Genomic DNA, 23,125 nt, shown 5'->3' with positions numbered 1-23,125 from the left:
CAGGATGCCATGGCACACAGTTTGAGAACCACTGGTATACAATAAACTTTTATGCTTTAAAAGTCCTTGGGTGTATTTGGCAAGTATTTTGGGAGATCTATCTCATCCAAATGGGGGGATGTTTTCTGTGTTGCCATCTAATAGGCGTTACCGTTCTATTCTTTGTCGGACTAACCGGTTAAGGGGTAGTTTTTTCCCAAAAGCAATAAACATGTTAAACCAGATAGGACCGAGATAAATTGACAATTGGGAATGTCTTGGGTTCAGGAGTGCTCTTTTCGTTCTGTTCTTATGGTCTCTGTATATGCTTGCTTTTTAGTTTCGTTGATTGTTCATTGAACTATTGATGACAATAAAGTAAAGTAATGTTGTGTTGTCCCTTTGTCTCTTAGTGCTCCGTATAGACGGGCTCCGCAGGAGACATGGGCACTCTAAGACTTTAGAATGGGTGTGCACTGGCTCCTCCCTCTATGCCCCTCCTCCAGACCTCCGTTAGATCCTATGCCCAGAGGAGACTGGATGCACTGCAGGGGAGCTCTACTGAGTTTCTCTGAAAAGACTTTTGTTTGGTTTTTTATTTTCAGGGAGCACTGCTGGCAACAGGCTCCCTGCATCGTGGGACTGAGGGGAGAGAAGCAGACCTACTTAAATGATAGGCTCTGCTTCTTAGGCTACTGGACACCATTAGCTCCAGAGGGTCGGAACACAGGTGTCGTCCTCGCTGTTCGTCCCGGAGCCGCGCCGCCGTCCTCCTCACAGAGCCGGAAGATAGAAGCCGGGTGAGTATAAGAAGAAAGAAGACTTCACAGGCGGCAGAAGACTTCAGATCTTCACTGAGGTACCGTGCAGCGGTCATGCTGCGCGCCATTGCTCCCACACTCACACACACATAAGTCACTGTAAGGGTGCAGGGCGCAGGGGGGGGGCGCCCTGGGCAGCAGTAATAACCTCAAGGGACACTGGCCAGCATAATAGATACTGCGGACGCAGTATATTAATAAACCCCTGCCAGTATAAAGAATTTGAGCGGGACCGAAGCCCGCCGTTGAGTGGGCGGAGCTTGATTCTCCAGCACTAACCAGCGCCATTTTCTCCACAGCAAGCTGCAGAGAAGCTGCTCCCCGGACTCTCCCCTGCTGAACACAAGTACAAAGGGCAAAAATGAGGGGGGGGGGCACATTTAATTGGCGCAGTAAGTATATTATATATCTATAAAATCGCTGTACAGACTGGGACTTTGTTCCAGTGTCCAGTGGCGCTGGGTGTGTGTGCTGGCATACTCTCTCTCTCTGTCTCTCCAAGGGGCCTTATTCGGGGGCTGTCCCCATATTTTGTATATCCCAGTGTGTGTGGGGGTGTCAGTACGTGTGTGTTGGCATGTCTGAAGCGGAAGGCTCGGCTAGGGAGGAGGCAGAGCAGATGATTGTGGTGTCTCCGTCGGCACCTGATTGGGTGGATATGTGGAATGTTTTAAATGCAAATGTGACTTTATTACATAAAAGATTGGACAAAGCAGAGTCCAGGGAAAAAGCTGGGAGTCAATCCATGGCTTTGACTGTGTCACAAGGCCCTTCGGGGTCTCATAAACGTCCCCTTTCCCAGATAGCAGACACTGATACCGACACGGATTCTGACTCCAGGGTCGACTATGATGATGCGAGGTTACACCCAAGGGTGGCCAAGAGCATTCATTATATGATTATTGCAATAAAAGATGTTTTGCATATCACAGAGGACCCCTCTGTCCCTGACACGAGGGTCTGCATGTTTAAGGAAAAGAAACCTGAGGTATCGTTTCCTCCATCTCATGAGCTGAACGCCTTACTTGAAAAAGCTTGGGAAACTCCAGACAAGAAACTGCAGATTCCCAAGAGAATTATTATGGCGTATCCTTTCCCCTTACAGGACAGGTTACGATGGAAATCCTCACCCACGGTGGACAAGGCTTTAACGCACTTGTCCAAAAAGGTGGCGCTACCGTTTCCAGACACGGCAGCCCTCAAGGATCCTGCTGATCGCAGACAGGAAACTACCTTAAAATCAATTTAGACGCATACGGGTGCCTTGCTCAGACCGGCAGTAGCGTCGGCATGGGTGGGTAGCGCAATTGCTTCATGGGCAGACACTTGTCATCTGACATTGACACCCTAGATAAGGATAGCATTTTATTGACCTTGGGTCACATTAAAGACGCAGTGTCAGTGATCGCAAAAACGCGCTATAACGCGTATTTTACGCGTTATAGGCAGTGGGGGACTCAGTTTTGAAAAATGAGGGGGTCCTGCGGGACGCGCTGTGTCTCCCCTACCAATCACTGCGGGCAGCATCACACGTCTCTTCAACCAGTCATAGCCAGCAGTGTCCCCAACCAATCACTGCTGGCAGCGTTTCCTCTCATCTAATCACCGCGGCAGCCTCCGTCTTGACTTCTCTTCCCGCTCTGCAGCTTGAATCCTCCTCCTTGGGCTCCGGGTGACAGCAATCGAATCCTGGCCTGGGGTTGAGACTCAGGGATTTAGCAGCGCTCTCTGTGCCGGCTGCATTGCGGATTCCAGGTTTGAATTTAAAGGTGAGGACGCGCTGCGCTGCACAGCAATGCGCTGTCAGTGTGTGATCCGTCCTCCTCATTGTCCTCACCCGTCTGTGCGCTGCCGCGGGATACGGGGCCGACGCTGCGAGTGAGAGGTGCTGTCCACACAGCCTGGCAGACGGGACAGTGAGTGGGGCAGCGGCTACTCTGCTGCTCTGTCCGCTCCTCGCCTGGCTCATTACATAGGAAGGGATGGAGGGAGTGTGATGCGGCGCCGGTAAGATGCGGCTGCTGGGGGGCATTGCTACAGGCTGGATAAGCTAATATCGATATGGTGTTGTGAGTACTCGCCACAGGCAGGACACCCCCTCCAGTGACACCTTCAATGACTGGGCACCCCCTTCCTGCACAATCCCCCCCCCCTTTCCGGCACAATCACTGTGGACACCACCCTCCCTCGCTGCCCCCCCTGATCGCTGTGTCTGGGGGGGGGTCTGAGGTGGTGGCTGCAATGTGTAGAACGTGCTGTACCCGGTGCAAAGTGTATAACGTGCTGTACCCGGTGCAAAGTGTATAACGTGCTGTACCCGGTGCAAAGTGTATAACGTGCTGTACCCGGTGCAAAGTGTGTAACGTGCTGTACCCGGTGCAAAGTGTGTAACGTGCTGTACCCGGTGCAAAGTGTGTAACGTGCTGTACCCGGTGCAAAGTGTGTAACGTGCTGTACCCGGTGCAAAAGTGCTTAACGTGCTGTACCCGGTGCAAAGTGTGTAACGTGCTGTACCCGGTGCAAAGTGTGTAACGTGCTGTACCCGGTGCAAAGTGTGTAACGTGCTGTACCCGGTGCAAAGTGTGTAACGTGCTGTACCCGGTGCAAAAGTGCTTAACGTGCTGTACCCGGTGCAAAAGTGCGTAACGTGCTCTACCCGGTGCAAAGTGTGTAACGTGCTCTACCCGGTGCAATGTGCATAAGCGGCACTACTGTGTGGTGTAATGTGAATTGGCACTATTATGTGGCCACGCCCCTAAATTTTTGCGGCGCGCCTTCGGCGCGCATTGTCTGTTCTTTACAGTGTAGGGCAGGAAGCACCAATTCACTTTCTGCCACAAGGGCGCTAAAATGTCTAGTTACAGCTCTGGTGCAGTGTCTGTATGCTACACAGCCCAGCAGCTTTGTCACTTCCCCCCTCCTGCTACACTTTTGTAGTGTCCAAATCAAGTCTGTGTTTTTATGTTTGAATCAGTAATGAGATTAATATGAACCTTCACTCCAATGGGACCCAGAAAAGGACCGGTAGGACCCCAATTTTTAAAAGTGAGGGGTCCCTGGGACCCACTTTTTTTCCGGCTCAGCGCGATCACTGCGCAGCGTTATATATGAAAGAGGCTGCGAGGGACATTGGGCTGTTGGGTTCAAGAGCCAATGCCATGGCAATTTCTGCTAGACGGTCCCTGTGGACCCGCCAATGGATGGGTGATGCCGATTCAAAAAGACATTTGGAAACTTTTCCTTACAAAGGTGAGGTTTTATTTGGGGAGGGCCTCGCGGACCTGGTTTCCACGGCTACCGCGGGTAAGTCTTCTTTTTTGCCTTATGTTCCCCCACAGCAAAAGAAAACACCTCAATATCAGATGCAGTTCTTTCGGTCGCATAAGTTCAGAAAGGGTCGGGGCTCTTCCTTCATCACCAGAGGTAAAGGTAGAGGGAAAAGAGCGCCTGCTATGGCTAGTTCCCAGGAAAAAAAAGTCCTCCCCGGCCTCTACAAAATCCACCGCATGACGCTGGGGCTCCGCTGAGGGAGTCCGCACCAGTGGGGGCACGTCTTCGACTCTTCAGCCAGGTCTGGGTTCAGTCGAATTTGGATCCTTGGGCGATCGAAATTGTATCCCAAGGCTACAAGCTGGAATTCGAAGAAGTGCCTCCTCGCCGATTTTTCAAATCGGCTTTGCCAGCATCTCCCCCAGAGAGGGAAATAGTTTCAGCTGCAATTCAAAAGCTGTGTCAACAGCAAGTGATTATCAAAGTTCCCCTAATGCAACAGGGAAAAGGGTACTATTCAACCCTGTTTGTGGTCCCGAAGCCGGATGGCTCGGTCAGACCCATTCTGAATCTAAAATCCCTGAACCTGTATTTAAAAAGGTTCAAATTCAAGATGGAATCTCTCCGTGCAGTGATCTCCAGCCTGGAAGGGGGGGATTTTATGGTATCACTAGACATAAAGGATGCATACCTTCATGTCCCCATTTATCACCCTCATCAGGCGTACCTGCGATTCGCTGTACAGGATTGTCATTACCAGTTTCAGACGTTGCCGTTTGTGCTTTCCACGGCCCCAAGGATTTTCACCAAGGTAATGGCGGAGATGATGGTGCTCCTGCGCAGGCAAGGAGTCACAATTATCCCATACTTGGACGATCTCCTGATAAAAGCGAGATCAAGAGATCAATTACTGAAAAGCGTGTCGCTCTCCCTGAGAGTGCTGCAGCAACACGGCTGGATCCTAAATCTACCAAAGTCGCAGTTGTTTCCGACAACTCGGCTATCATTTTTGGGTATGATTCTGGACACGGAAATGAAGAGGGTTTTTCTCCCAACGGAAAAAGCCCAGGAACTCCAGAACATGGTCAGTGACCTGCTAAAATCAAAGAGCGTCAGTTCATCAATGCACTCGAGTATTGGGAAAAATGGTGGCAGCCTACGAAGCCATCCCCTTCGGCAGGTTCCATGCGAGAACGTTTCAGTGGGACCTTCTGGACAAGTGGTCGGGGTCCCATCTACAAATACATCAGATAATAAGCCTGTCCCCCAGGACCAGGGTGTCTCTCCTGTGGTGGCTTCAGAGTGCTCACCCCCTAGAGGGTCGCAGGTTCGGCATTCAAGGCTGGGTTCTAGTGACCACGGACGCGAGCCTCCGAGGATGGGGAGCAGTCACACAAGGAAGAAATTTTCAGGGACTGTGGTCAAGCCAGGAGGCTTGTCTACACATCAACGTGCTGGAATTAAGGGCCATTTAGAACGGCCTACGACAAGCGGAGAATCTTCTTCACGACCTACCCGTTCTGATTCAGTCAGACAATGTCACAGCCGTGGCGCATGTAAACCGTCGGGTCGGGACGAGGAGCAGAGTGGCAATGGCGGAAGCCACCAGGATTCCTCTCTGGGCGGAAAATCACGTAAGCACTATGGCAGCAGTCTTCATTCCGGGAGTGGACAACTGGGAAGCAGACTTTCTCAGCAGACACGATCTCCATCCAGGAGAGTGGGTCTTCATCAAGAAGTTTTCGCAGAGATAACAAGTCGTTGGGGACTTCCCCAAATAGACATGATGGTGTCACGCCTCAACAAGAAACTTCGGATGTATTGTTCCAGGTCGAGGGATCCTCAGGCAGTAGCGGTGGACGCCCTGGTGACACCATGTGTTTTTCAGTCGGTATATGTGTTCCCTCCTCTTCCGCTCATCTCAAAAATATTGAGAATCATAAGACGCACAAGAGTGCAGACAATACTCATTGTTCCAGATTGGCCTCGAAGGGCCTGGTATTCAGATCTTCAGGAAATGATCGCAGAAGATCCGTGGCCTCTTCCTCTCAGGGAGGACCTGTTGCAACAGGGGCCCTGTGTGTTCCAAGACTTACCGCGGTTACGTTTGACGGCATGGCGGTTGAACACCAAATCCTAGCTAAGAAAGGTATTCCGGGGGAAGTCATCCCTACTCTGATCAAAGCTAGGAAGGAGGTAACGGCAAGGCATTATCACCGTATCTGGAGGAAATATGTGTTTTGGTGTGAAGCCAAGAATGCTCCGATGGAAGATTTTCAGCTGGGTCGTTTTCTCCATTTTCTTCAGACAGGAGTGAATATGGGCCTAAAGTTAGGCTCCATTAAGGTGCAGATTTCGGCCTTATCTATATTCTTTCAGAAGGAATTGGCTTCTCTCCCAGAAGTCCAGACTTTTGTAAAGGGAGTGCTGCACATCCAAACTCCTTTTGTGCCCCCTGTGGCACCGTGGGACCTTATTGTGGTGTTACAGTTCCTTAAGTCACACTGGTTTGCACCTCTTCAAACGGTTGAATTAAAATTTCTCACTTGGAAAGTGGTCATGTTGTTGGCCTTGGCATCTGCGAGGCGGGTGTCCGAATTGGCGGCCTTGTCTCCCAAGAGCCCCTATCTGATTTTTCATGTGGATCGAGCGGAGTTGAGAACTCGTCCTCAATTTCTACCTAAGGTGGTTTTATCGTTTCATATGAACCATCCTATTGTGGTGCCTGTGGCTACGGGTGACTTGGAGAATTCCAAGTCCCTTGATGTAGTCAGGGCCTTAAAAATTTATGTAGCCAGGACGGCTCGAGTTAGGAAAACAGAGGCCCTGTTTGTCCTATATGCGGCCAACAAGGTCGGCGCTCCTGCTTCTAAGCAGACTATTGCTCGCTGGATCTGTAACACGATTCAGCAGGCTCATTCTACGGCTGGATTGCCGTTACCTTATTCGGTAAAGGCCCATTCCACTAGGAAGGTGGGCTCTTCTTGGGCGGCTGCCCAAGGCGTCTCGGCATTACAGCTTTGCCAGGCAGCTACTTGGTCGGGTTCAAAGTTCAAACACTTTTGCAAAATTCTACAAGATTGATACCCTGGCTAATGAGGACCTCATGTTTGCTCAATCGGTGCTGCAGAGTCATCCGCACTCTCCTGCCCGGTCTGGAGCTTTGGTATAATCCCCATGGTCCTTACGGAGTCCCCAGCATCCTCTAGGACGTAAGAGAAAATAAGATTTTAAACCTACCGGTAAATGTTTTTCTCCTAGTCCGTAGAGGATGCTGGGCGCCCGTCCCAGTGCGGACTATTTCTCCAAGGCTTGTATATAGTTGTTGCTTACATAAGGGTTATGTTACAGTTGTGATCAGTCTCTGGCTGATGCTGTTTTGTTCTTGCTGTTAACTGGTTTAGTGTATACCAGGTTGTACGGGTATGTATGGTGTGGGCTGGTATGTATCTCGCCCTTAGATTAACAAAAATCCTTTCCTCGTACTGTCCGTCTCCTCTGGGCACAGTTCTTTAACTGAGGTCTGGAGGAGGGGCCTAGAGGGAGGAGCCAGTGCACACCCATTCTAAAGTCTTAGAGTGCCCATGTCTCCTGCGGAGCCCGTCTATACCCCATGGTCCTTATGGAGTCTCCAGCATCCTCTACGGACTAGGAGAAAAAGATTTACCGGAAGGTTTAAAATCTTATTTTTTTTGTATATTTATAACGATGCAATTCACCCCAGTCCACCTAGTGGCCACCTGCATCTCCCCTCTGAGAGGTGGTGGTTGTTGGGATTGCAGGTTAGGGGGCGCTAGGCTGAAGCTTTGTCTAGAGTGCAGAGAGACCTTGCACCAGCCTCGCACATAAGCAATGCATAACCCCTGCACAGGACAAGCAATAACTATTGCTGCTATTAATGATCACACTCTGCGTTAGTGTGTTTTCTTTCTTAGCACTTTCTAATATGTACTGTGTAATTGTCATTGCTGCCTAAAGTTACAGAATGCACTAAGTAGTGTGGAAAGAGTATTTTTGTTTTTTTGAAATGACACTATGGGCCGGATGTAATGAAGTACAAGTTGTCCGGAGGTGCGGCTTCCCGGTCGAGCTTGGACATTTCTTTTAAAGCGGCAATCATGTACAAGGCACGGTTTCGTTCAGTCGGGAACCCGCACCTCCGGCCAACTCGGACTTCATTATATCTGGCCCCATGTTGTGTTGTACCATAATAAGAATACCTCCATAAATCCATTTTGATTCTCTGGCATAAGAAAATAAAAATCTGAAGAATGACAGAGAGGGGGAATAAATGTTGTAACCACTATACTTTGAAATCCTTAGCTTTGAATTCCAATGGACTTGCTATACATTTCTTTACTATACTATGGGGAGATTTATCAAAGCTTGGAGAGAGATAATGTACTAACCAAGCTTCTGTCATTTTACAGGCTGTTTTTAAAATATGACAATTAGGAGCTGATTGCTGCTTTATATCTCTCTAAACTTTGATAAATATCCCCTATAGATGCTCATGTAGAATTTTTGTATAATTCTGCTATAGGTTACATTTAAATACAAATATTAGCCATTCTATGCCCTTTTAGTTAAGTTGATGGCATTGTTGTTATCATAACTTAGTGTACATAATCTGTTTTCACAGTACAAATAATGCAAAGAGAACCCTGTATATTATATGCAGTTAGCGTATATGAGATAATGGGTATCTAGCAATTGACATCTTTTATAGACTTGCAGTGATATGTGGAAGGAAAGGTCTGAAAGATGTTTTTTTCTTTCAATTATACCCTGCACTACACCCATGACCACTCCATATTCTGCACTACCTCTTTGTACATGATGACTACACTATTTTGCGAACTCCTATATACACAGCACAATTTCCCAACACTACAGCACTACATACCTGACCTCACTATACCATGAACTGAGTTCTCACACTACATTCCTGTGCTACATTAACATCTCTACACCTACTACAGCGATGCTACCCCTATATATTGTACTACATCATTGACCCCTCCAGGGGCATTTTAAGAGAGGTGGGGACCCGCGTGCAGCCTCCTTAGCTGACCCCCTCATCTCCGGCAGGAATTACAATGCCAGAGTCTACTGCGCATGCACAGGTTTCCGGGCACATGGCCCGTGCCTTGTTCCCGGGGACATCTCCTGTGCGCATGTGCAAATCACTCGGAAATGACCGCGGTGCCAATTTTCCGCCGTGGGACTCCGGAGTGGTAAATATAATATATGGGTGCAGTGTGGATCCCCCTGGACACAGGGGCCGTGTGCACCGCACACACTGCACCCATTATAGAAACGCTTGTGGACCCCTCTATACCCTTCCCTTCATAACTCTACATACCCCATATATATTGCACTACAACAGGGGTGGCCAGACTTTTCGGACCTGGGATCTACTTTTAGTCAACACCAATAATGAAGCATACATTGAAAAATAGCATTAAGAATGACACCATCAAATAACAACACCAATAAGGACGCACACATTTAAAAATAAGAATTAATAATGATGCCATCAAATAACAACACCAATAAGAACGCACACACTTAAAATAGCATTAAGAATGACGCCATCAAATAACACCACCAATAAGGATACATACATTTAAAAAAAGCGTTAATAATGACGCCATCAATTCAAATAACAAGACCAATAAGAACGCACACATTAAAAAAAAAAAAGCATTAATAATGACAACATTAAATAACAGCATTAATAGTAATGTCTACATTACAAAAAAACTTCAATATTAATAAACACAATGTTTTGCAGATTCCCCCTTGTGCAGAATACCCCCTCCCCCTCACAGTTCTATATCCCCATATATGCAAAACAGCCCCCTGTGCTATACCCCTCCCTTTATGCAGAACAGCCCCATGTGCAATGCATATTCCCCCTCCCCCTCCCATTGCCGAACAACCCGCTGTGCAACATACTCCCCCACCAATTGGAGAGTCCCCCTTTGTGCAATACCCTCCCCCATACAGAATACCCCCTCCCCCCTGTGTGCAGATCTCCCCCTCCTTGTGCATATACTCTGATGTGCAGCATAACTTCCCCCTCCCACTCAAGAACAGCCTGCTGTGCAACATACTGTACTGTAATCCACGATGGCTGGCTGGCTTCAGAGGGTCCCCGCTGGCTGGCTTCAAAGGCTGGCTGGCTTGCTTCAGAGGCTGGCTGGCTCCCCGCTGTGATGCTGTGCCTGCTCCCGGAGTCGTGCTTCCCGCCGCCGCTGACTGCATCCAACGGCGCACAGGCTCCTCACAGCGTCGGTCGCGGGTGACATCATGATGTCAGCCGTGCACCCGTGCAATGCAGCACTGGGAATGCTGCAAATCACTGGGAGGTGGCAGATGACTGAAGTTGGTTGTGATCTACCCACGGGATCTCCGCAAGCTACCAGTAGATCACGATCAACGTTTTGGCCTCCTCTGCACTACAACATAGACCCCTCTATAACCTACACTACACTGTACTGCATCACTGCACTGCCTGTCCACACTACATCACTATACTGCCCCTCCCCCCATGCACACATACCACATCACTGTACTGTCCAGTACACTACATCACTGCACTTACCCCCCCTCCCCCACACACACACACACATTACATCACTGCCCACCCCACAACACTGCACTGATTTACCACACTACATTGCTCCGGGAGGCAGTCTATTGACCGCCTGTCGGGATCCCAGCGGTCAGGATACAACACTGGAATCCCAACACTACCTGAAATACCGGCGGTCGGAGTTCTGACCACCGGCTAGTTACCCCTCTTGGGTGGTGGTCCACGACACACCACCCGAAGGGGAATAGAAACCTGTACCGGGCCCGAATCGTGGCTTCCTGACCGTCGGGATCCCGACTGCTGGGATCTCGTACAGATCCCACTGGCCCTGCATAACATTAGAACAGTCTCTCAACAGACACTGATTATCTCTCAGTCATTCTGCTGTGGTCTCTGTGTGCAGAGCAGCTGCTCCAAAGGAGTAGAAGAATAGAGGAAAGCATTCATAGACAGAGTAGAAGCAGGGCTGGCTCTACCATTAGGCAACTTTAGCCGGCCCCTGGAGGGCGCCACTGAATTCATCTAGCAAAAACTGAAGGATGTCTCTGTATGTGGTCTCCTCCTTTTACTCTGCGCTGCAGTGACGTGCGGTGAGGTCACTGGTTGGGGAGGCACTGGCAGCTAACAAGCCCTCCCCCCCCCCCCCCCCCCCGAAAAAAAAAAAAAGTGTGGTCCCCCAACACATCAGTAAAACCAGCACTAGGCAGAACCAGCAAGGGGGAGTAATGCCATAGCAGGGGAGACACTCAGTGCGGTGTCCCCCTGCCATAACATTAATCTGCCCCCCCCAGCCAGTCAGCCCAGGGTTGGAATTCCTCGGAAAGTGGGAACCCCAAAAAATAAAAATGGGGTCCCCCCTCCCGAGCAATAACCAGCACTGGGCTGATAGCCCAGTGCTATGCCCCGCACCCCTGGTGGCGGTGGGTGTGGGGTTCATTGTGTGTTAATATTGTTCTTTACAGGTGGCCTACAGGTCCCAGCAAGCCTGCCCCAGCATGCTGGCACTTGGAGAAACACAAGTGCCAGCATGCCCGGACATAAAGGGCCTGCTGGCACCTGTAGTCCACCTGCAAAGAATAGTAATATTGTTCTTTACAGGTAGCCTACAGGTCCCAGCAAGCCTGCCCCAGCATGCTGGCACTTGGAGAACCACAAGTGCCAGCATGCCCGGACATAAAGGGCCCGCTGGCACCTGTAGTCCACCTGTAAAGAAAATATTAAAATGAAACACCACACAAAAAATAACTGGGTCTTCACCTGGGGGCGGCGGCCTTTAAGCTCTTTTGTGTGGCCGCCGCCTTCCCAGGGCTTCCAGCGTCTTCACCTGGTGGGCGGCGGCTGCTATGCTCTTTTGCATAGCCGCCGCCCAGCCAGGACTTCCTGCGTCTTCTTTCTTCAGGAGCTCTTCACTGCTCCTCCTCCGCCGTCGGACTGACTCTCCTCCGCCTCGCGCTGACTTATATAAGTCAGCCGGAGGGTCGGGGCGATGACGCGGCGAGCCGTGATTGGCTCGCGGCGGCCATCTTGAATTTCAAAAATGACGCTGAGGCGCCATTTTTGAAACTGGAACCGCTCCGCTGCCAAACTCTGCAGATAAAGGTACATTTCCGCCGCCTCAACCCGCCACCTGCACCGCCGCCGCCCGCACCACCGCCGCATCCCGCCGCCCGCACCATCGCCGCATCCAGCCGCCCGCACCTCCTCCGCCAGCGTCGCCGTCACAGTGATTGACAGCGGATCCAGTGACGGATCCGCTGGCCAATCACTGTGGCCTCACTGACAGGGACGTGCTTTCATAGGTTGAAAGCACGTCCCTGTAGGAAAGCGGCACCTCTAATGGTGCCGCTTTCCCATATATTTTCAAAGGGCTTTTACAGCCCATGGCTAGTCCCCGCCCGTGCCCGCCCCCCGCTCCCCATACTTTCCCCAGTGACAACGGGAGGCACCACGATCGGTGCCTCCCAAACACATACAGAGGGGAGCAATGTAAATAATATTAAGAAGATACATATGACACAGAATATGTGTCATATGCATCTTCTTTGTATTAACTTAATCATTAATGACAGGGGAGGCACTGCCTCCCCTGACTGCACGTCCCTGCTGCGCTGGCTGCTACTGCAGGTCTAATCAGATGCTACCACCGCTATCGGCCTATACCACATAGTGTCTCAGCTCTTCTGCCGTGCTGACACATGTAACATCAAGTCATGTGAAGGCACATAGGAGGCAAATGTAATTATGGCTCCCAAGGGGCGCCCCCACGGCCGCTCCTCGTAGCCCTGATGCACCTCCTTCAGGCCCCTGGATCCTGGCTCACCAGAAGCAAGCAGCACCTGACTACATGTCTGCACCCAGCAGCATCGCTGTAATGTAGCTACTGCTTGTAAGAGGAACCCTGCCAATTAAGATAGAAAACAATTAAACAACTTTTAGGTAAGTAACTCATGGGGGTTTCTGCTGGACCACAGACGGTGTCAATCTTACAGCCTGACGGGTGGTTTACACTTGTAAACAGCAAAATAGGGAAAACAAGCACTGGGGCACAATACAATACATATGGAGCAGGGGGGTCAGTAATGAACTTATAGATAGGGGATGGAACACAATAAGGAGCATACAAATCTATATATGTGTGCATATATGTATGTATGTCTACACATACTAACATACTATTAAATATCCCCACCAGCCCCATATGCAGATGCATTTACATGTGTGTGCGTGTGCACTCAGCATAAATGTGAAATTGGCTTCTGTGTCCTATAAAATTGCTAACATGCCAGCTAGCGTGTACACATAGGCAGCAAGAATGGTCGTCACTCAAGGATTTGAAAGTGAAAGTATATCATGAACAAAGTCACAGCATTTTGTGACTTTGTTCACAATATACTCTTTCACTTTCATGTCCTTGAATGTATAATAATGCAATTCACACAAGCCCACCTAGTGGCCACCTGCATCTCCCCTCTGAGAGGTGCTGCTGGTGGGGTTTCCAGGTTAGGGGGTACTAAGCTGAAGCTTTTGCCTGGGGTACAGAGAGACCTTGCACCGGCCCTGAGTAGAGGAGATCGAAAGGGGGCGTGCCTGGTCCTAGGGATGGGAGGAATTATTTTCCAGATGCATCCCTCCAGATAGATCAACTTAGGGATAGCCATCGGTGGGTTAGTATTGAACTAGACGCGGGCCAATCAGAGTCCGTGGGTGTGGCTTCATGGGTGTCGGGGTGGAGCTATGCTCTGTGTCCCTGACACCCTATAGAAAAAAATGTAAATATATTTAGCTCTTTACCATCGATGGTGGGAAACCATCTGGTTCTCCCACATCAATGGTAAAAGTAGTTACCATTGGTCATAGGCCATCAATGATCTTGAATCATCGATGGTCGATGGCCATCCCTAGATCAACTTACTCATACTTACCTACTCTCCCGGAAGCTGCGGGAGGCTCCCGTTTTTTGGGGTAGCCCCCCGCACCCCCGGAAGAGTGGGCAGGTCTCCCGCATCCTGCTCGCACCCTAGTGATGCGGGCAGGATGGAGAGATAACCTCCCGAATTTGCGGGTCCGTCGGGTGGAGAAGGGGTTAAAATGACGCAATCGCGTCATTTTAGCCCCGCTTAGTGATGTCACAGTCCGGCCCCGCCCCCGAAGAAACCTGCAGCGTCTCCTCTCCAGGCTTCTCCCGGAGAGGAGAAATACAAAGTAGGTAAGTATGAACTTACTTCAGGTCAGGACTGTCTGGAGGAATCAGACAGGTGGCATCCCTAATTTCAATGGGCTTGTCTATCTTGTAACTTGCAAGTGACATGAAAATCTAAGAATAAACACATTACTGTGAGTATGAACTAATGCTGCAGACCAGCACATATGGTGCTGTCTGTTACATCATTTCACAAACACTACACTACACATCTAAGAGAAGGACTAAGAATTCAGACATGTCCAATGCTATGGTTGTGTATGGTATTAAGGAAAGGATATCTTCACATAGTCTGAAAATATTCAGAGATGACTGAAAGGTGTTGTTTATACTCTCATTTAAAGCTGTTTTCTTGTGATTTAACTGTGATAAATAAGATGTGTATGAGGGCAGATTGCCAGATAATGTCTATCAAAGTGTCTGTCACACATTACTGTTGTAGATGCTGATAGAAATAATTTCTACACAATATGCAGTATAATTGGGAGATACCATTGGGCAGAGACCTTTGTGTTTTCCATCTTTATTGTAAGGAAGAATTGAATGCTTATATATGCTTAGAAGTTGTTGAGACACCTATACCTCTAGATATGCCGTTGGCATCTCACTGTTCTAGAAATATATCCGCTCCACCCTCCATTAAGCTAATCAACCAACCCATGGAGAGTTACACACTTAACACAGTTTTAAGTATCACTGTTTAACCATGAAATCCTTGTGAATCCAGGCAAATATAATATAGAAAGAAATGTCTAAGGGTTACGTGCACACTAGGCGATAACGCATACGATACGGCTGATATCAAGTGTGTACACACAATATGGAATACGATGCGTGCTCCAGTTGTTTGTAAAAGATAGGTCATTAGGTCGACCACTATTGGTCGACATGGCCATTAGGTTGGCGTGGAAAAAGGTCGACATGAGGTGTTTTTTTTTCTGGGGGGTTTTTGTGTCGTTTTCTTGGTGTAGTGACCAGGGCCGATGCAAGGTTTCTCAGCACCCTAGGCAAATCTTCAGCGCCCCCCCCCCTTCCTCCAATACCCAGCTTCCCGCCGGGATCCTTACTCACAGAGGAGAGTGAGGGATGTTCTCCCCTCTCCCCCACTCCCTAACCCACTCCTCCTGCAGCCTAACCCTAATCTTCCCTCTTGGTACCTAACCTCCCATCCCTGCTGGTTAAACCTAACCCTCTCTGTCCCGCAGCCTAACCCTAACCCTCCCTGTCTGGTGCCTAGATCTAACCCCCCTCTCACAGTCCTAAAGCTAAGGTGGCGTGTATACTTACGGTCGGCATGCCGGTTGTCGGGATTCTGGTGTCGGTCTCCTAACCCTTTCGGAGTTCCGTCGTCTGTATTCTGAAGGGTGTCGGGATTCCAGCATCGGTATTCCGACTGCTGGAATCCCGACAGCCGGCATTATGAACACATCCCATATATAGCCTGTGTGCCAGCCCAGCTGGTACTTACCCGGGAGTGAGGGGTGTGTACTGCTGCGTAATGTAAGTGGAAGCTATGGGAGGACTATAGTCACATGCTGCATTAGTTTTACAATCGCCCTGCTGTCTGTGTGTGAGGCCGTGCACCGCCATACATTGTGCACAGGAGGAGATGCCAATAGGCAACCTCCAGGGAAGGGATTTAGGGTAACAGAACATATGGCTGTCATGTATAGCAGCCACCACTCAACCACTGTTTTTTATGTTCCAGACTACAACAGCGCCTTAGTTTTATCCAATAGGTAAAATTGTGGTATTATTAGGGCACGCAGCAATGCCTAGGAGCCGGCGGAGGGAGCAGATCTTCTCCCCGGTTAACGGGGCAGGGAAGCGAACGACACAGGGACAGGCCCCAGACACAGAGAGTCAGGGAGAGAGTGACCGTTTCAGGGACAGAGAGGGAGAGACAGTGCCGGGGAGAGAGAGAAACAATGTCAGTGAAAGAGTGACAGTTTCAGGCAGAGAGGGAAAGATAGTGTCACAAAGAGAGAGAGAGTGTCAGGAAGAGAGCAAGAGAGAGAGTGAGACAGTGTCAGAGAGAGACAGTGTGGGGGGCGGAGAGACAGTGTCAGAGAGAGAGAGAGAGAAACAGACAGATAGGAGGAAGAGATAGAGACAATGGGCCTAACTCAGACCTGATCGTAGATGTGATAAATTTAGCACAGCTACAATCAGGCACACTGACATGCGGGGGGACGCCCAGCACAGGGCTAGTCCGCCTCGCATGTCAGTCCCTACACCGTCGCACAAGTACAAAAGCATTGCACAGCGGCGATGCTTTTGTACTGGAGGAGTAGCTCCCTACCTGCGCAGTTCCTGTGCGCTGGCAGGGAGCTACTCATTGCTGTGAGGGTCGCAGAGGCTGCGTGTAACGCCACGCAGCCACCGCGGCCCGCCCCCTGCATGGTCCGGGCACGCCTGTGCTGCCCAGACCGCACCCCCTAAACTGCGGGCAAATGCCGCCAGCCCACCTCCTCCCGCCCAATGACTGCCTCTGCCTGTCAATCAGGCAGAGGCGATCGCGGGACTGAGATGGCTGTCGGCTGCCTGGCATGCGGCGCCGGCGCGCATGCGCAGTTCAGACCTGATCGCCTGCTGTGCGTAAACGCACAGCACCGATCAGGTCTGAATTAAGCCCAGTGTCGCGGGAGAGATAGAGAGAGAGGGAGGGCCAGCAGGAAATACAGTACACTACCTGAGTACAGCACAGCGCGGATGACCATCAACCATCACTGATTCTGAATCATCGATGGTTTATCCTCAATGTCGAATACTTTTGCCATCGATGGTGGAGAACCAGATGGGCTTCCGCCATTGATGGTGGGCATGAGGCCGATGGTAATGCACAGTATGGTATACACAGTATAATGCACACATATACCATACAGTATATAGTACAGTGTGTGATATGTATACACCACATTATACACATATAATGCACACTGGGGGTCATTCCGAGTTGTTCGCTCGCAAGCTGCTTTTAGCAGCTTTGCACACGCTAAGCCGCCGCCTACTGGGAGTGAATCTTAGCATATTAAAATTGCGAATGAAAGATTAGCAGAATTGCGAATAGACACTTCTTAGCAGTTCTGAGTAGCTCCAAACTTACTCGGCATCTGCGATAGGTTCAGTCAGTTTCGTTCCTGGTTTGACGTCACAAACACACCCAGCGTTCGCCCAGACACTCCCCCGTTTCTCCAGCCACTCCCGCGTTTTTCCCGGAAACGGTAGCGTTTTTTCGCACACTCCCATAAAACGGCCAGTTTCCGCCCAGAAACACCCATTTCCTGTCAATCACATTACGATCACCAGAACAAAGAAAAAAACTCTTAATGCCGTGAGTAAAATACCTAACTGCATAGCAAATTTACTTGGCGCAGTCGCACTGCGGACATTGCGCATGCGCATTAGCGACTAATCGCTCCGTTGCGAGAAAAAAATACAGAGCGAACAACTCGGAATGACCCCCACAGTACATATAGTATAATGCACACATTCAGTTCGCTGGGATATATATATATATATATATATATATATATATATATATATATATATATATCTATATATATATATCTTTATATATATATATATATATATATGTGTGTGTGTGTGTATGTGTGTATATATATATATATATATATATATCCCGTATACACCACATAATACCTGCAGTATAAAACACAGCAGGACACGTGGTGTAATCACACTGCATAGTATAGTATAAGAGACTCACAGCTATGAAGGCTTCCGAGCTGCACAAGTCTATGATGGTGGCGGGACTTCATGCCATTAGGCCCCACCCCTAAGTACCAGCGAATCGGGAGCCGGTCAGGGTAGAGCAGGCCGGGCCAGACTTGGTCCCCCCCTCTCCTGCTACATCCTCCGTGTTGCTGCTGCTGCAGCATTACACACAGCTTGCTTGCTTGCACTGCAGCATCCTGAGCTCCTCCACCAAAATAAATATGACATCGGGTGAGCAGGCGCCTTACATCCCTTGCGGTGCAGATCCTGTAACATCATCATTATTATTATATTTTGCTTCACTCACTGCCGCCCTCAAAATGCCTAAAGCTGCCTAATGGTGGCGCCGGCCCTGGTAGTGACAGGGGAACCCAAATTAGTGCACCATGTCCGCTTTGGGCAAGGTTACTATTCCTGATTGTAGTCCACGTGGATCATAAAGTAGGAAAAAGTAAAAAAAATGAAAAAAAACTGTGAAAAACGCATGTCGACCTAGTGACCATGTTGACCTAATGCATGTCGACCAATAGTGGTCGACCTAATGACCGTATCCCATCTGACGATACCGTCAGAAACTGCATGTTCAGGGATGTGGCAGGATGACATCAATGAATGATATCGTTAGTGATATTGTTCAGTGTGTACGCGCGATATCGTCTGTCCAGGAGTTCATGGGAAATACAGTCAGGTCCATAAATATTGGGACATCGACACAATTCTCATATTTTGGGCTCTAGATACCACCACAATGGATTTGAAATGAAACAAACAATATGTGCTTTAACTGCAGACTTTCCGCTTTAATTTGAGGGTATATACATCCAAATCAGGTGAACGGTGTAGGAATTACAACGGTTCTATATGTGCCTCCCACTTGGGTCCATTGGCTTTATATTGTATTAAAATCTTGAATGTGCTCCGTGTTTTTTAGTTGTAGGTTTGTTTTTTACTACTCTTTTGTAACATAAAAACAGAAGATAGCAAGGAGAATACATTTGGAATAGAAACCTCAACCTGTGTAAAATGTTACTTAGATATTATTTATGCCAGGTGAAATGAGGCAAAACCCAGTCTTGCAGCTCTGTTTGCAATGCTTAGACTAGCATGGGGGACTTCTTACAAGGACATTAGATCATTAGTGGTGCTTACATGGACAATTGCAAATACATCCAAACATGAGTTCGTATGTTTTCCAGTTTTAGAATATTCATTTTGCTATTCATACAATAATTTGAGAGAGCCTAGTGACTAAATTCAAACCCATCCCATACTCTCATACACTTCTTATGTTATTTCTAACATAGGGCAGTAACCAATTAGTTGCAGTATTTTACAGCAGCTAATTTACCTGCCTGAGGTTATTCAATTAGCCCCTGAGCCTGCACTTATCAGGGATTTTGTGTCACCTGCCAAATCTTTGATAAGCATGCACTTTTTACTCAATTTTGGCTGCAAAAAAAACATAGGTCCACGACTTTTTGAGGTCCCTATGCATTTTCACACAAAAATGTTGAATTTTTTCGAACTGCAAAAGTTGAATAGACAGAAAAAAAAAACTTTTTCACATCCGAAAAATGTTTTGGTCTAATTAGATACCCCCTGTAGTGTTTACCATTTTTTAAATCCCATACAAGAAAACATAACTCTCCATAAAGGTAATTTCTTTCTAACTAGTGCACAGAAACATCATTATAGCCCATAAAGTCAGACACCAGTAAACTACCAAAAATATCAGAGAACACCAGTGCATCCAGTGGAATCCCACGCAGTTATGCAAACGGTATGCGGTTAGCATACCAATCGCCAGGATCCCTGCGGTCACAATACAGACACGAGATCCCGATGGGGGCACCATACCGGTGCCGGTATACCGGTGAGTTAGGTGATTCTCCCTCTATGGGTATCAACGACGGGATCCGGTCTCTAGGTCGACCACTGTTGGTCCACAGAGCCTCTATCTCGACATGTTCTAGGTCGACAGTTCAAAAGGTGGACATGAGTTTTTCACAATTTTTTCCTCCCTCTATGGGTATCCACGACGGGATACGGTCTCTAGGTCGACAGTAACTAGGTTGACCACTGTTGGTCGACAGGGTCTCTATGTCGACATGTTCTAGGTCGACGGGTCAAAAGGTCGACATGAGTTTTTCACAATTTTTTCTTTTCTTTAACTTTTTCATACTTAACAATCCACGTGGACTACGATTGGGAATAGTAACCTGTGCCGAGCGCAGCAGTAGCGGAGCGAAGCACCTTGCTCGCTCGCCATGCGAGGGGACACTTGCTCTAATCAGGGTTCCCGGTCACTGTACGGAGAAAACAACACCAAAAAAACATAAAAGAACTCATGTCGACCTTTTGACTTGTCGACCGAGACCCTGACGACCTAGTAACTGGTGACCAATAGTGGTCGACCTAGTTACTTTCGACCTTCCATACAACACCTGTCCACGACATCAATAGAGGGAGAATAGAACCTGTGGCGAGCGAATCTCGCCACCAAGCCCGCAAGGGGCTTAGATGTGCTCGCCCCCCGCCGACATTCCACCCTGGATAACACCCTGCTCAGAATAAGACCAACTCCCCAACGCTTAGAGAGCATGTAAGGCTAGTTACTGTACTGTGTGTTACCATTTGCATGATCCAAATTGGATTTTATACTCTCTTGTGGTTTATCACTGTCAAGCAAAGTTGTTACCGTAATTATTTTGTATGTTGCAAAAGTGGCATGCAAACAAATGCTGAATTTTTACACATTATTACACTCCCCTTTACTTGTGCTGTACATTGTTAAATTGTTGGGATATGGCAAAGACATGTATAGTAATTAATACAGGTATCACAAATCTTTTCAATAACATAAGTTAATTTTCTTATATATGAGGAATGATGGGGTGCTTGGTAATACTTGTTGTTTCCATGACAACATAACTTAATGTCTCACTGCGTCTAAAAAGGTATAAAAAAGCCTTAAAAAACAAACAACTTGCACAATGCTGTAGTGGTAATACACAACAGGAGTATTGTTCTCATCTTTCAATTGCTTAGTTGTGTTGGCTTTCAGTTCTCATTAAAATGTAATGTCTTTCCAATGTATTCTCACCATGAGTAGATACATCTTCCCATATAATTTGTGTGCAAACCTTTATTTATACACTATGCATCCAGTATATTATAGTTTAAATTACATTCTGTAAGATGTCATAAAAAAAGCTTTGCATATTTTATTTTCAAGAAATTTTATTGCTGTTTCTTTTCTTTTTGTATCATTGTTTCATCTTGGAACAGGTGCCAGTTTAAATCATCTTTAAAATTGCATCCATACTTAAGGTAATTCTGTGTTATGCCCCCTTTAAGTACATGGGTGTGTGTTGAGTGTGTCTTCAGTCCTCCGTACTGTGCGTATAGAGTAACACCCACCATCCAAATTAACCACGTTTTTACTTGCCCTCCCCTTGCTGACAAGTGTTAGTTCTCCCTAAATGTGGTTTTGTTACCAATGCTGAGAAATGCTTGCTTTTTTTGTGTTTTTATTTTTTAATTAGGGGACCTTGAGTAAAGCTACAACACAAATCACAGTTTATCATACCTAATATTAACCAGCATTGTGCAACTTAACACATCCCCAGCCTACTATTGCTCTATCTTCTCAACCTGTCCTCCAGAAATCTGCTGGTACCATCCTGCAACCCTTCTGTAATTTTCAGCTTACTTATTCGGCTCAATTTCCTTCATACAGAGCCATCTTATGTTTCCTTTTGCTGCTTGATGACTAGTCTGCGCACAATTTATATTACATCCTCTAACAATGTTGTTGCTCAGCTTTATGTCTTTATTTTATTCTTTTTGTTGGGATTTGGCATACACTACGTGAAGTAAAATTACAATATGTCTCTTTATGACCAGGCTTTGTACACTTTTCTTCCTTGGTTTGTGATATTCCAGACTGTGTGTTGTGATAGCAGGTGCTCGGATATTCCTCAGAGCCTCCATGTGCACTAGAGTCAGAGGCTTCTAAGAACTCCCCATAGCATTTGCAGGAGATTTAGGATGAAACATTGCTTACTGAAAGTCTGCCTGTCATTCCATATATATATATATATATATATATATATATATATATATATATATATATATATATATATATACATACATACATACATACATACATACATACATACATACTGTAATGTGCAGAAGAATTAAGCTGGTTTAGAAAAAATGCTAGAATGTAAGAATGCTTTCAAAAGTTGAAGTGTTGATGGTTTGTTTATATCAATTAACAAAATGCAAAGTGGATGAACAGAATAAAAATCTAAATCAAATCAGTATTTGGTGTGACCATTTGCCTTCAAAGCAGCATCAATTCTTCTAGGTACACTTGCACACAGTTTTTGAAGGAATTTGAAGGGAGGTTGTTCCAAACATCTTGGAAAAGTAACCACAGATCTTCTGTGGATGTAGACTTGCTGAAATCATTCTGTTGCTTCATGTAACCCCAGACAGACTCTATGATGTTGAGATCAGGGCTTTGTAGGGGCCATATCATCACTTCCAGGAATCCTTGTTCTTTTTTTACGCTGAAGATAGTTCTTAATGACAATGGCTGTATGTTTGGGGTTGTTGATATAGATATATGTACCCTGTTCAGTGTTCTTGTTTGTGGGCTTTCTTAGTTTGTCTTGACCTTTTTTGGCCTTCCCAACGAGGCTCTGTGGATATACCCTCTCACCAAGATAAATCACCCAGTCAATAAAACAATCGTTTATTATACACATTAATGGACAGTAAAAACAGAGTTATTCTGTATCTACAACAGGTTCACATAAATGTGACATTTATAAAATTTGATTGCATATACACACTAAATGCACAGAGAATTTCTCTTGACAAAGTAATATTGCTCTCACCTAGGAACTGTAAACCTCTAGGGTGGGTGTCTGAGCATTGGGTGATAAAAGAATAGTGGCAGCCCCTCTGGAAAACACTACGCGTTTCGTCCAGATGGACTTCTTC

General features: G+C 47.4%; 1 protein-coding gene across 6 annotated transcripts in view; it reads left to right on the top strand.

Annotated features, from left to right (window-relative positions):
* The window catches only part of CAMKK1 (calcium/calmodulin dependent protein kinase kinase 1), a 484,479-nt gene that overhangs the window by 408,148 nt on the left and 53,206 nt on the right, over positions 1–23,125 (top strand). For 5 of the 6 annotated variants that reach the window (XM_063953687.1, XM_063953688.1, XM_063953691.1 and 2 more), the window contains one exon: positions 21,398–21,439. The exons of the other annotated variant lie outside the window; for it this stretch is intronic. In XM_063953687.1, coding sequence (XP_063809757.1) covers positions 21,398–21,439 — 42 coding nt within the window. The remainder of the gene's footprint in view (positions 1–21,397; positions 21,440–23,125) is intronic. 6 annotated transcript variants of the gene reach the window in all.

This window comes from Pseudophryne corroboree, chromosome 2, assembly GCF_028390025.1.
Source record: "Pseudophryne corroboree isolate aPseCor3 chromosome 2, aPseCor3.hap2, whole genome shotgun sequence".
NCBI lineage: Eukaryota > Metazoa > Chordata > Amphibia > Anura > Myobatrachidae > Pseudophryne > Pseudophryne corroboree.
This window is presented reverse-complemented; position numbering and strand designations above follow the sequence as displayed.